General features: G+C 32.4%; 1 protein-coding gene across 1 annotated transcript in view; it reads left to right on the forward strand.

Moving 5' to 3' along the window:
• The window catches only part of Dhc93AB (Dynein heavy chain at 93AB), a 493,152-nt gene that overhangs the window by 391,366 nt on the left and 86,782 nt on the right, over nt 1-15,004 (forward strand). The window contains exons 62-63 of the mRNA XM_075354875.1: nt 2,846-3,039; nt 10,056-10,260. Coding sequence (XP_075210990.1) covers nt 2,846-3,039; nt 10,056-10,260 — 399 coding nt within the window. The remainder of the gene's footprint in view (nt 1-2,845; nt 3,040-10,055; nt 10,261-15,004) is intronic.

A 15,004-nucleotide genomic window follows, 5' to 3' on the forward strand; every position in this document is an offset into this window, starting at 1 on the left:
CGGCCTGGCACTACCTTGTCGGCTCTGTAGGTGAAATAGTACCGAAGGGTCAGTGATTTATCAGGCTTGAGGTGCATTTCTGCTAACAGTATCATATCAATTTCTAGGTCATCAGCCAGACGGCATAGCTCCGCCGTTTTGCTTGCTACAGAACGCGCGATCCACTGCAGCAGTCGTAAAGTTTGTCTAGCCATACCGGGTGAGTAAGATCATGAGGTATTCAATCAAGGTCTGAAGTAGGTCCCTAATAGATTTCACCTGTAACAGGCGGTACAATACATTCAAAATTTCGAGCAGGACGTCCTTTATTGACATCTTTGAGAAAAAGTCGTTCCCGCAACTCTCCTTCGAGGACGCGGCTTCTGGCATTTTCCCGCCTGGGCGGCTTGTTGTTTGGGATGCCACCTTTAGTGGGCGCGAGCCTGGGGAGCTCTTGCGGGTTTTATGTTGTTAGGGGGTTTTAGGTTGTTCCCTTGCAACTTCCATGGTGGCGGCTGCCGTCTCCGGACCACCCTCGGTTGTGGTTGGCTCCATGGACTCAATGTCTACGGCTACCAACGCCTCGCGCTTGGTCCTCTTTCAGGCTCCCAAGGTTAGAAACTCTCCTTGCTAGAAATTTACGGCAAGGGAGAATGAGGAGGTGGTGAGCGATTAGTTGCCATTAGCATAAATTAAAAACAAAAATCTTAATTTTTAAAACTAATTTAATTTGCACCAGGTGGCTAAATCTGGAAAAGTCTTTATCAGTATACTACTAAATAAAATTTAAGTAAAAATGATTTACTTAATACTAATCACCATTTAATCTATAAAATAATACAAAAGTTATAGAAGTACTTTATCGTAGGCCTAAAATTAAATTTATATACTTAACTAATTGTTAGACACTGGTAAAAAGAGAACAGTATTTAAAATAAAGTAATCAAAATTGTATTTAGATAAAAGTTTATAATCCTAATTATAACTTATTTGAATATTAAATAATACTTTTTAAATAAAAGTTTATAATAGTATAATTTCTTTAAAATAGAATAAAGTAAACTATGCTAAAACTTATCCAGTTTGACCAGAAGGTCAAACAAAAGATACAACGCTATCACTGGCTGGACTGGGCGTCCTATGGTATGTTGGTGACGACACTGGAACTGGTATTCAGGTACACAGATCACTAGAAAATATGTCCTTTTACAACCATACAGAGACTTTATAACAAACCAACTTTTCTTCAAGTTTGTATTTTTTCACACACTGCAAAAGATGTAGAGTCAAAATTTGAGCCGTTTCACCTGACACTTCATCAAAATGTAAAAGTTTAACTTGAATTCCCTCCCCCAGAATGAAATATCGTACAACAATTGGAACAAATTTTACTGTTACATAATTAATATTTTCCAAAGAATACAACACATTATCAAATATAAATGGCAAAATAATGTTAACAATGATTGCCTCGGTTTCAGTCTAGCAGAGGAACATTCTGAGTTATATAACTTTTTAACCAGTTTAGATGTGCAGTCTGATGTTTTGAAACTGAGTTCATGTCTAGTTGTGTGGTATGAAAATGTAGCTTCTAAAGCTTTTAAAGCCAAAGATGGGAATCTTTGGCTTTAAAAAAATCTCTTACGTTTGCTGAAGCAGTAGCATTAATAGTACTCCTATGTTTGGGTTTCTCTCTTTGAATCATGAAATCTTGCCAGTGGTGAGGGGGCTTGAGTGCTCATTAATACAGAGTAGCTGGACTGAAGTTTCAACCATATCAGAGAGGTATCTGTTGAGAGCTAGACTAAAGAATGGTTCCTGAAAGAGAGCAGCAGCTCTTTCAGTAATTGTTAAGGGCGTAGGTCAGGACTTAAACAGCCATATCAACATCACTCAATCTTCTGAGTACTGCGTGCTGAAAGTAATGAAAAACTACAGCTGTTTTTTTTTTTTCCAAGAAAATGTATTTGTGTTTCCATGTAAAAAGGTGGAGGTGCCTCCCTTGGTAAAATATTCTGGAGGTAAACTAATCCCCCGTTCAGATCTCCGGGTGGGGACTACTAAGGAAGAGGTCACCTGAAAATTAAAAAAGGGTTAGATAATGAACTGTAAAGCTATGATTATTATATCAGCTATTTATCACTTTGTAATCCTTTAAATATCAGTTTAAAAAAAATCCATTTCTTTCTATGATAAAAAAATAATAAAGGAAAACAATGATTTTTTATGTTTTCAACAGACAGATGGTCCAATTGTACATTTTTGTAAATTTTTTGCTATATACAGCCAAAAAAAAAAAAAAAAACTAGAAGAGTTGTGTGACTTTATTAAATCACATATTGCAGTTTGGCTGCATTAATTTTAGCCAAGCTGTGTATGATGACATAACACACTGTCATCACACTCAGCTAATATTTATATTGAGTAAAGTAATGTATAGGTTAGAATAATTCAGTTTACCGCTATGAATTAAATGATGTATTACCTCTAATGATCAAGATAAAATTTTGGAATGGGGCATATATAACATCATTTTTTTTTTACTGTACCACCATAAATGTAGTTTTTAGTATCTGTCATAAGCAGCTTGAAAATACCAGTCTCTAAAGTAGACCACTACTGTTTGTTCTTCAAGGTGACAGATTAACACTAAACGTGAACAAAAATTCTATAATCAGTATCTTTGCATTGAATTTAAGTTTAAGTTTGTTTTGTACAATTTACATGCAAGACAACTGTGTGTACGTTCATAAAATATAATTATTCTACTTCATTATTGACTTAATTTAGTTTATTCTTTATTTTAATAATTTTAAACTCTATTGTATCACTTGAGTCATTTTAATCTTTTATCATCAATGTTCAGTTGCAAGGAGTGAAATGGATAAAACAGAAGTATAGTGATGCATTGGTTGTAATCAGATTAGGTCAACGAAGTGCTTTAGAGATGCTAGAACAGAGTTTAACTAAAGGAGCTATTGTGCTTCTAGAAAACATTGGTGAAACTTTAGATCCTGTTCTGGATCCTCTACTGGGCAGAAATCTCATTAAAAAGGGCAGGTATGTATTTTGTAAAGGTTGATTTTAAATAGTATGTTATTACTATAAGCATTTATAAGTTATTACACTTATTATAAGTTAAGTATTATCACTTATTTTGTAATATTATTGTTAAAAAAGTGGAAGTAAATGGAATCATTAAACATATGCTATCTTTCCATAATTTTTTTTTTTGAAGGAGGATTCTTTGAACTTAAATTAACTCTTATTTCAAGATTTTTCCGAGTTCCATTTATAATGTTTTTTTAAAGGTTAGTTAAAAAAAATTACTTATTTGCTATATTCTAAGTTGTGATTAAATGTTTCACTTTTAATTGCACCGTTTAACATTTCTAATGATTTATTCTGATATCTCTTCCAATACTAAAAATATGAGTATTTGTGTTAAGCTTTTTAAAATATTTAATTCGGATAATTCATACTTATAGTTTTAATTGTTTTAATAATCTGTATACAAAAAGTGCATATCAGTTGGTATCTGAAGTTGTTTCAAAGTAGATTAAAGAAATAAAATATTTATAGCTTTTCCCTAAATAAAACTTAAAATATCAAAAATTATTTATTTTTTTTCCTAATGTGTATGTTGCAATATGTTCAATTGGAGAACAATAAGCAACCCCCCCCCTCTCCCACATAACCCAATGAGGTGAAGGTGAGCTGTAACCTTGTACAAACTCAGACCGACCATTGCTGAGATGTATGATTAAGTGAAAACCAACCACCAAAGTATACTGGTGTTCACTATCTAATATTCAGATTCATATAAAAGTAACTTACCTTTTCTAGGATTTGAGCCTCAGAACCTTTGAATTTGAAAATCAGCTGTTGAAGAACTGATTTGCGACGATGAGTTTACTACTGGACCAACCTGGTGGATTAAAAAATTATTAACTAGTAGTTAGTATAATTACCTAAAGTGAGGCATTAACAATTTGCATCCAATAAAAAATTAATTATTACTTTACTTAAAAAATTGCATTTTATCATTTAGACATCAGTTAATTTTTTTTTCATTGATCAGTATTATAAAATGTAAAAATTTGTATTTTTTAAATGTAAAAATGAACTCACTTATAAATGTGAAATTGCGTTTCTCTTCAGAGTTAATTATATGCTCTGTTGTCAATAGTGTCAAAGGTAGCATGGTTGTTAATGATTTTCATTTTAAAGTGGATAGGAAGTTTCCTATCCATTTTATATATACAAAAAGTAACTTTATAAAGTCCACTTTATATTCTAAAGTGGTTACTTTAGAATATGTTTGAATATTATATTTCTGATATATGTTCATTTAGTATGTTATTATTATCAAAATTAGTATCCCTTGTAAATATAATAGATTTTATTGTATTGTAGATTTTAGTTTCTGACATGTGTAAAATTGTGTATAATGATTCTTTGACCTCTTTTCTAATCAGTTCAAAAATAGATATGTTCAGTCAATAAAAAAAATCTATGAATGTTATATTCTATAATGTTCTCAAACAAACAATATAAGCAGTTAGAATCGTAAGCAGTTGCTTACAATTATAAGCAGTAAAATTATAACAGAAAATCCTTTGATGTCAGTTCTGTGCTTTCTTCTAATAAACTTGTTATTATTATAGGTATAGTATCTAGGAACTTCAGGATATAACAGTGTCTTTGCAAAGTCACAGATGACAAAGCTGAAAAAAAAGCATTGAGAGTGGTCTTCCATAGACTTTCAAGGACTTGTTGGAAATTTTGTTCAGTGAAATAAATATGTTGGTAGTTTTCTAAGTGAACCACCAAGTAAACAATAGTGGGATAACATAGATGTATTGGAAAGTGAAAAAATCGCCAATTGGTCTCAGATATACATATATATCTATTTACCATTAATGTACTGATTCTATTCATCTCTTTGATTTTCAAGCGAAAAAGTTGCTTGATCTGAACCTTTGGTAATATATTTGTAGGTATGTCGAATCACTTTCACAGAGTTGCAAAATTTAATATTTATGTGGGTATTAAAGTAATGTGACAATAGTGGACAATGTGAAATGATCCATTTATTATCAATATCAATTATGTTACCTTGCATGTTTTGAGTTGCCGTATGACGACTGCCCCCTGAACTTCTGTGATAAGTCGGGTAACTGTCATCTGTACATTCAAGGATATTTTTTTGAACATTTTCCTTTTGTCATGCGTGGTAATGATCTATTTATGTTACCACATGGTTCATAACACGTACGTTTACAACAATTTTGTATAATAATGAGTCAACATTTTTATCAGGTCTTTCAGCAGATATAATAAGATCAGTTTCATCAGACTGTATTTTTGTTATTAGCCATCCCAGAAAGTGAAAATGAAGTAACCTTTAATTTTGCCAATTGACACTTAGCGCATAGCAGTTGATTGAATCAAATATTTATTTTTTGTTAATAAGGTAAACTCTGGATCTATCAGTAGATTTTTGACCAGTGAGTAGTTAATTTTATTTTTGGCCATTCAGGATTGCACGAAAAAGTTATATATAAATCTGGATGCTCATCTTTGTGCTTGTATGTCATAGCATCTTGAGATTTCTCATGCGTATATCATGGTAACCAGTGAAAGATGAGGGAAGTATGACACTTTGACCCTTGTTGTTAGCATTAACATTGGTGCCTTGTACAGTATCTCGAAGATGAATGTAATCATCAGCAGTTAATTTTTGTTGCTTCTTACAAATAAAGGCTAATCTTTCAGTGTTCATTTTGGCCATCATGTCAACAATATTGATTAAATAACTTTCTGTACGGAACAGAACACAAGAATGACAGAAGTTTCAATATTTCCCCCTTCAGATCGCAGAGCCTGGTCAATGTACCTTGCTGCTGTATCTTTCTATTATCGGGTGGGTTTCATGGGTTATTTAGTGGCGGTTATAAATTTTAAGTTTTATTTATGGACGGATTTTGTAATTTGCGTTCCTATCCGTATGACCAGCGTGAAATTTATTTACTGGATCTGACCATGAAAGCTTTTGAGCCTCATACTCCCAGGGTGATTCCCCTTCAGTCCGTTCACTGAAGTCCTTTTGGTACTAGCACCTTATGGGGTAGCAGTAATACGCCTACCGGGGCCCTAGTTATTTGGAGGGAGCAATGCACCGGCTTCTCCAGAGGGAGTCACATGTGCTGACTAAGTTTCTGTAATAATGTAAAAAATTGTCAGTGTTATCTTGAACCATAAGTCAATATGCATAAAATTGCATGCAGGAAACTGTTTTATTTTGTTCATATTATTTAGCAGAATAGTTAAGATAATAACCATCTTCACTGTTCTAAAACATAAGGGGATATTGTAAAGGATCATAAGTAATGAAGCTCAGACACACGTTGCATTTGATCATCACAATAACATAAGATTATATCTCTAGATCCAACTTCATTAGTAGTTGAAGTATTATAGCGACCTCTATGCTCATTAACAGATACACAATCAGCATAAATTAATTTAAAATCTTCATCATCCAAATCTCTGTTGTCAATATTGCAACTTTCTGATCAAATTATTATGTTCCAGCAAAACTTGCTGGAGTGCTGTTATTAGTTCCTTCTTCAAGTTTTAAACTATATTAGAGAAGTTTGATCAGTATCAGAATGGAAGTAAATTTGTAAAACTTGGTGTTCGACACCAGGTGCTGGCAATAAACTTCCTATGGAATGGTAAACTTGATCTTGAATTTTAAAAATAGGCATAAAATTCCCTTTTACAATTTGTTTAGCACCAAAAGAAGTCATTTGAAGTAAAGTGTTGTATTTTCTAACATTTTTGAGAAATTGTTTTGACAAAGGATGAGATCCTAAAACTAAACCCTTGATTAGTTCTGGCAGTTCATTAAGTGTGGGAAGTGAAACTTTGATGCCAGGTGCTTCATCTTTCCATTTTTTTGAAAAACAATGATTGCATGTTTTAATCATTGCACCAATTTGTAAATCTTTACTATTAATATAATCCAAATGAGGAGCATATTCTAAAGCAGATCTGAACTTTAAATTAGTTTAGAGCCTCACTCTTCCATAGTTTCTTGTAAACACAATGTAGATATTTGCCTCACATCTGTAGATTTCTACCAATATTACGTCTCTTCCGTTTCAGCATGATTTTAGAAAAATAACTCAACAAATACTGCCAAAATAGATAGATAAATTATCATACTGTATAAAAATGGATGATGCGTGGGTTTGTTTTTTTGTTGAATCTGCTCACATTTTTATTTTAGCTGCTATTAGCACAGAGACCAATGGTGTTGCGCCAGGCAAGCTGTAAACAGATCCCTCCATGACTTTCCTGCTAAAAGCAGTCCGTTGTCAATTAATGTACAGATTATTTTATTTAATTTCTAAGCATAGATTATTTTAATTTATATTTTATATTTGTATTTTTATTTACTTATTATTATTATTTATTAATTTTACTTATTTAATTTTATAAATTTGAATTTTCAAACATTTATCACTCAACAAATATGGTCAAAATAGATTGATAATTAAATAAATAAATTTGAATAATCAAATATTTATTGCCTGTCACTGAACCAATATATCATATTACCTGAGAAATTGAATCAAATGCATTAACCTAACTACTCTATATATATATATATATATATATCAAAGAAACAAATTAAAATTGTCTGATATCCAATTAATAATTATTGACAGCATATGCTTTTGTGATTAAGTAGACTCAGTTTAGTGCAACATGTCTGCCACCTAAAGGAGAGCCAATATACTATGTAAAAAGCTGGTGCGTGAGTTCAACATATCCGCCAATTAGTAAAGAGCCAATATACTACATATAGATGTAGAGAAGCATTATATTTTTTAATGTTTTTTTTTTATTATTTTTTAATGTTTTTTCGAGATGAAATATACTTATAAACCTTCTCAGTTATGCAAAGAAATATGGATAAAAACTTAGTTGTGATTAATGAGGTAGTTTTTTTGTTTATCTCGAAAAAAAAACCGCCTTCCTCTTTATACAAAGTGAACAACATAAAACCGAACCCATAACATAACCACTGCAGAATCGGTAGGTTATGTTGGAATGAAATTTATGAATGATACAGATTAATTAAATAAGAAAAACATAAAACATAATTTAAATGTTACATTTATTTACCTTATTGTTACAAAAGATGTTTAAACGACCATCCTGGGCATCTATGCACTTTTGTGCTCAACTGATCATATTGAGACTCATCTGACGGAAAACATTGTTGTCAATTGTGTTGATTTCTCATTGAATGATCACTTTCAGTTCATCAATATTGTGGAAATCAGATGCATAAACTCTCTCCATTAAGTAGCCCCAAAGGAAAAAAACAAGTAGACAACTCTGGGGAACATGGAAGCAACCATCCTCTGCTGACAGCTCATTCATTTGTGAAAGATGCATGAACGCAATTCATGAAACGTTTGATGAGTGACACGTTGCTCCATCTTGTTGGAAGAAGCTGTATTCTTTTTCACTTTCAGTTAATTGCACATAGAATTCTTTGAAAATTGTGAGGTAAACTTGTGTATTGACAGTCGGGTCAAAAAATATTGGTCCCGCTATACAATTACCAGAAATGGCACACCAAAAACCAATTTTCTCATCATGAAGTGGATGCTTGAATATCTCATCAGGATTCCTCACCATCCAATACCTGGTCTGCGAATTAAACTTGGCCAGATAATTGAAACCATGCCTTATCTGACATGAAATACGACATTGGGTCTATATCTTTTCACCAACAATGTTTTTGAGAAGCCAGTTGCAATAACCAAGTCGTTTCGGTTTGTCTGTCTCCTTCAGTTGCACAATTGTAACGCGGTATGATTGCAGTTTTAATTCATGAAGAATTTTACAACAAAATGTGTATTTAACACCAGATTTTTCGGATAACTTGCATAGTGATTTTCTTGTACTGGCAGTAATTCTCCTTTCAATATCGACAATGGTCTGTGGAATCCTAGTGGAAGGTTGCCTATTTCGTTTTGCATTTGAAACTGAACCTGTTGTACACCATTTTTTAACTAAATCATGTATGCTATTCTTTGATGCGATACAAGCATTCAGAAAGTTTTCTGCAAATACTTGACATGATTCTTCAAACGATACAGAATGAATATAGGCCTCAACTATAGCTATCCCCCTGGACTGAATAAGGCATTTTACACAAACACAACTGCACTCACAGTACTGCACTGCAACAAAATTTATATTGCACTGACTGTAACCACCTGACAAATGGCAGCAACAATCAGTTGTAATATATACATCCACTAGTCACACTAGTTGTGTGAGTCTTTGATAAATAGTGTTGGGTAGCAGTTTCATTATGGGTTTGGTTTTATATTTCTCACTCTGAATAGTAGTACAGATTAAGCAGTGTATTTTATGAATGTTTTAAAAACATAATTGTTTCTGTAACTATTGTACCATCAAATAATATAAAAATAAATAAGTATTTTTTGAATGAGCCATGTATTTTCTGTTTCAATAATTCATAAATTATATATATTTAGTTCAGCTTTTTTTTATAATTTATTCAGTGAATTTTTAATTTGCTGTGCTATTATTATCAGTGAGATGTTATTATTCTCATAGTCGCCCATACACACAAAACATCCTGTATAAAATTATATTTGCACAATTCATTTATTATTGTTTTCAAAATATTTTCTCATATTCTCCAAAATTAGTAAAATGTATTTATTTTTTATCACTTACCTCACCTAGAGTGTTTTGAAGGAAGTAAATTTCAAGAGTTGTGTAAGTCATTGATTGTAAGATACGTGTTTCTTCACATTCAGATCCAAACTAACAGTTAGTAATAAAAGTTGTTATCTTTATTAAAAATAACAAAAATATTTGTCATCTTCATTTATATTTATTTAAACAGATTCTTTAATAATATTAATATTTTGTGTTAGAGATCTTGTTATGAACTTTATTAAATAATCCCAAATCATAAGTAACTTGACTATTTTTCCTGCATTTCTTTTTTATAGAGCAATAAAAATGGGGGATAAAGAAGTTGAGTATAACTCTAATTTTCGATTAATATTGCACACTAAGTTAGCAAATCCACATTACAAACCAGAAATGCAAGCACAAACTACATTAATAAATTTCACAGTTACAAGAGATGGTTTAGAAGATCAGCTCTTAGCTGAAGTTGTCAAAGCAGAGAGACCTGATTTAGAAGAACTTAAGGTAATCATTCAGTGTTTGTTGTTGATTTTGAAATTAATTCTATTTTTTTTTAAATCTGTCTACTGTATGAAGAGATGCGTTCATTCCCTTATTAAAACTATGTAACGGTTCTCTTTTTTGTCTAGTACAGTGTACTTTTGAAGTTTTGAAAATAAAGAAAAATGTATTTATAAAATTAAATCAGAAACTTAAATATGCCTAATGGGATTTGTATAGACTACAAAAGCATTGACTACTTGACCATGAATAATTGAATTTGAGCAGACATCCAGGTACCAATTCATTATTTGTGTGCATGCTGAACTACTTGTATGGAGAAGATTAGCTCCAGAAATATTACTAAGTAATAGTCTCCCATATATATAGAAAGACCTAAAAAAATAAGCATGGATATTCAATTGAAAAATTTTGAATCGAGAATTGTAAAATTATTCCAACACATCCAGTGTAAACATTAAGTCAAATGGATGTTGTAGTATCAGTTGTAGTATCTGTTGTTTTTTTACAGTTACAATCTAATTCTACACCTCAACAGTCCTCAGTATCTTTCACAATAGATTTATTAATAGCTTTCATTTAGCCTTTATCAGTTAGCCTTTGCTAACTGATATTGTCTTAATACAGTGGATAGTTAGAGGTATAATGTTCTTCAAATAACCACAGATATCAAAAAATGTTTTATTATCAATACAGATCATAAGAAAAAACTTGTAAAAAAACAATTATTCTAATTCCAGGCATGCATAAGCAAAGTACACTTTGTATAAACACTTAGAAAAGTACTGCCAAAGCTTTAAAAGTAAAATTGTTATCTAAAATTATGTCAACAACTTATTTCTAATTTTTATTACTTTTTTCATGAAAACCTTTTTCTTGTTTATTTATTACTGAGTGTAATAAGCACATAACTTATTAATAAACAAAAAGTAATATTTAACTTTGGAATTTAAAAATAATGAAAGAAGTAAAATTTCAGGAGAAATTGTAATTTTGGGGATGCAGCTAGCTCATTCTAAATTATGTCTAAATTATCATTCAATCATTATTAATTTTTTGTATCAAAGCAGATGATGCTACCATCAGTTTCAAATGAACTGTTTAAATTCATTTCTTAAATTCTGCAATTTTATAAAACAGAATGAATACCAATCTTTTGCTGATTTGAATGTTACTGTCATGAGAAAAAATTATTTACCTAATAATCTGCCTGCAATAATAGTTATCAAAACTAATTTACCAACCAAAATTAAGTAAATTATAATTTTTTTATCTCTAAACAGGGTAATTTTTTATGGTTTTGAATTAGGTTTTACAATATTTTTTTTTCTATGTTACGAATCCTTTTGATTTATCTACTTTATTTGTTGTTATATTTATAAAATGTTGCATTTGTCCCTGTGAACTTTGCATTTTCTATTCTCTACATCCCTTTTTAGTTATTCTATAGTTACTAATTTAATTGTATAGTCAACAGGTGACAGTTATAAGTTAAAATTAAAAAAGAAATAACTTCATAATGCATCTGTTCCAGTTGTATGAGAAGTAATTTACAGATCCTTCATTAGCAGGTATATGATTACTTTTTGTGTACATTACTAAAGATAATTATGTTGGTTTAAACTACTGTAACATTCTTAAAAAAGAAAAAGTTAATATTCTCCTAAAATAAACAAAGTGTTTGCCATTTATCACTCTTAATTTAATTATGATTTACATGGGTAGGGGAAGTTTTTAACAGTCTTTTAGAAATATTAACATGAACATCTTTATAACAGAATTTTGTTGAGATAAAATGTTAAAATTTTACTTACTGTTTTTCATAGAACTTTTTATGATCTGACTGTTTTAGCATGATTGAGTAGCTTTTAAATTGTTCAACAGGTTTTATGTACATACGTACATTTAGCACTGTCATGAATATTCCATGAGAAGTTTATCATTTTAATCTGCAAAGAAACACGAATTTCATTAAGGTATTGTAAAAATAAATAGAAAAACTAACAGTTTCTGATGGAGTTTTAAAGTAAATAATCTTTACATTAAAAAGTGTGATACAGAAATATCATCTCTACTAGAATATTTGACTGTTGAAAATGTCTGTACTCTTCTAAGAATATAATCTTTAATTAAACTTAAAAATATTAGGAAGCAGGGTATCACCTGATTTTTATTTTAATTATTATTAGCAAGTACATACGTTTGGAAAGTGACTGGATAAACAGAAAAGGCAGAATTTAAGGCAGGAAGCTGGTAATACCTATTTTCATTTTAAAAATGCTATTGGAAAAGCAAGTTCAGGTTGGAAAAGAAATATAGTAAATGTTGCTCTGATTGATCTAGATAAAGCATATGACAATATTTCCCATGCACTGTTTCTTCAACCATTTGATGAAGATGAATATCAACCCAGTTTTGACTGATACAGTCTAAAATTTATACATGTAAATATAGCAGGAGTTAAAATAGGAAGCCGGCATACAGATAAGTTTAATGTTATCAAAAGAGTAAGGCAGGGAAGTGATTGTTTAAATTGCATCTTTGTTTTATTTTGGAGAAATAACTCAAAAAATGTAGTGATATGAGAGTTCCACTGTATGAAGAGAAAATATTTATTCCGTAGTTTAATCAAATTATGGTTGCAGGTAGCAAAAGATAGGCTTTAACAAGATTGTTGGCTAGACATGAAGCTCCACGTGCATCTAGGCGGCGGGTCATTGCCTCAACTTTAACCTCTGTATTATTGTATGCTGCACCTATATGGGAAAAAGCACTTTGTGTTGCAAGAAATGTCGCAAGACTTAGAACTCTGCATAGGCAAGCTCTTATAAACATCACTTCTGCATACCGCACCATCTCTTACGATGCGGCTTGTGTATTATCATCGGTTCCCCCTATCGACCTCTTAGTTGAAGAGCGATCACTTAGATATCGTGGCATGCCAAAACAAGAAGCCCAAGCCAACATCAGGCGCACATGGCAGGACAGATGGAATCTTTCCACTAAAGCTACCTGGACCAGGAGATTGATACCCAACTTGGGCATGTGGCTTGATAGAGGACATGGGGAGGTTGGTTATTATCTTACTCAAATACTTTCTGGGCATGGTAGCTTCGAATATTATTTACATTGATTCGGTAGAAGACCAGCACCAATTTGCATGTTCTGCCAGGATTCGGATACTGCCGAACATACTCTGTTCCACTGTAATAGATGGACTATACATAGACGACGTGCAGGGCTGCAAGAATTAAATCCAGAGAATCTGCTTCTTTTTCTCCTGCGATCCACTGACAATTGGAACAAAATGGAGGAGTTTGCCAAGATAGTGCTAAAGGCTAAAGATGATGTAGTCCTTTTAAGAGGCCATTGAGGCCCCGTGGTAACTTAGTAGTTTAATATTTTCGTTAAGGCAAGCAGCTATGAGGAGAAGATCATTCCTTCGTTTGGAGATCATAACAACTGGGTAATGAAAAGACCGAAACCCGGTTCCCTCGGCGGGGGCTAGGGACGGCTTTGTCGGGCCTGGGTCTCTGTCGGGGGGGCTTGAGGCAGGCACATTAAAACAAAAGATCCAACCGGGGAGGCTGACCTGCTGTGCCGGAAGTACAGCCAGCGGGTGGGGAGGCCTCCTTTGAGATTAAAGGACACTTTCCCGGGCTGCGCATACTTGAATGGATACTACCCGGCCCAGGGAAGTAGGGGGAAAAAAAAAAAGGAAGCAAAAGATGATTTAAATTATATGGTTCGAAAGCTTAAAAGAAGAATCCTTGAAAACTGGCTGAAGATGAATATGTATAAGTGTAAGTATGAAAGTATCTGATCATAGGAATGGAAAGGAAAAATTATGTGTGGTGTATGGAGGATTATATCTGCAATGGAAAAAGCAAAATATTTAGAGAATGGTTTAATAAGTTTGGAAATAGCAAGGATGAGATAAATGAAAGAATAAATAAAGCAAATATATGATTGAAGCCCTCCATCTGTTTTATGGAATGGGAGACTGACAGGTAATACAAAGATAAGGATATGCATGTCGTAGAATGTAATATTATATGAAGCTGAAGCATGAGTCATGAATAAGAGAAGTTAAGTTCATTTATTGGCAACAGTGATGGATCTTCTTCTTAGGTGTTACATTCAGAAGGCAGTGTTGAATAGAATTACAAAAAATGAAATACAGGAAATAATAGAAATGGAGAGAGAGATATTTTGGATGCTGTTCAGCGAAAACAAGAGTGTGGTTTGGATATGTTAATAGGATGGAAGTTACCCACCGGGTTGGTCTAATAGTGAACGCATCTTCCCAAATCAGCTGATTTGGAAGTCGAGAGTTCCAGCGTTCAAGTCCTAGTAAAGCCAACTATTTTTACACGGACTTGAATACTAGATCGTGGATACCGGTGTTTTTTGATGGTTGGGTTTCAATTAACCACACATCTCAGGTATGGTCGAACTGAGAATGTACAAGACTACACTTCATTCACACTCATACATATCATCCTCATTCATCCTCTGAAGTATTATTTAAAACGGTAGTTACCGGAGGCTAAACAGGAAAAAGAAAGGAAAGGAATAGGATGGAAGTGTCGGTCTCTATGGTGCGAGTAGCTCGGCCTTTCATCTGGAGGTTCCAGGTATGAATACCGGTCAGGGATGGCTTTTTCACATGCTACAAATCATTTATCTCATCCTCTGAAGCAATACCTAACGCGGTCCCGGAGGTTTAAAAAAAATAGGATGGAAG

This window comes from Lycorma delicatula, chromosome 1 (genome assembly GCF_047948215.1).
Source record: "Lycorma delicatula isolate Av1 chromosome 1, ASM4794821v1, whole genome shotgun sequence".
Lineage (NCBI taxonomy): Eukaryota > Metazoa > Arthropoda > Insecta > Hemiptera > Fulgoridae > Lycorma > Lycorma delicatula.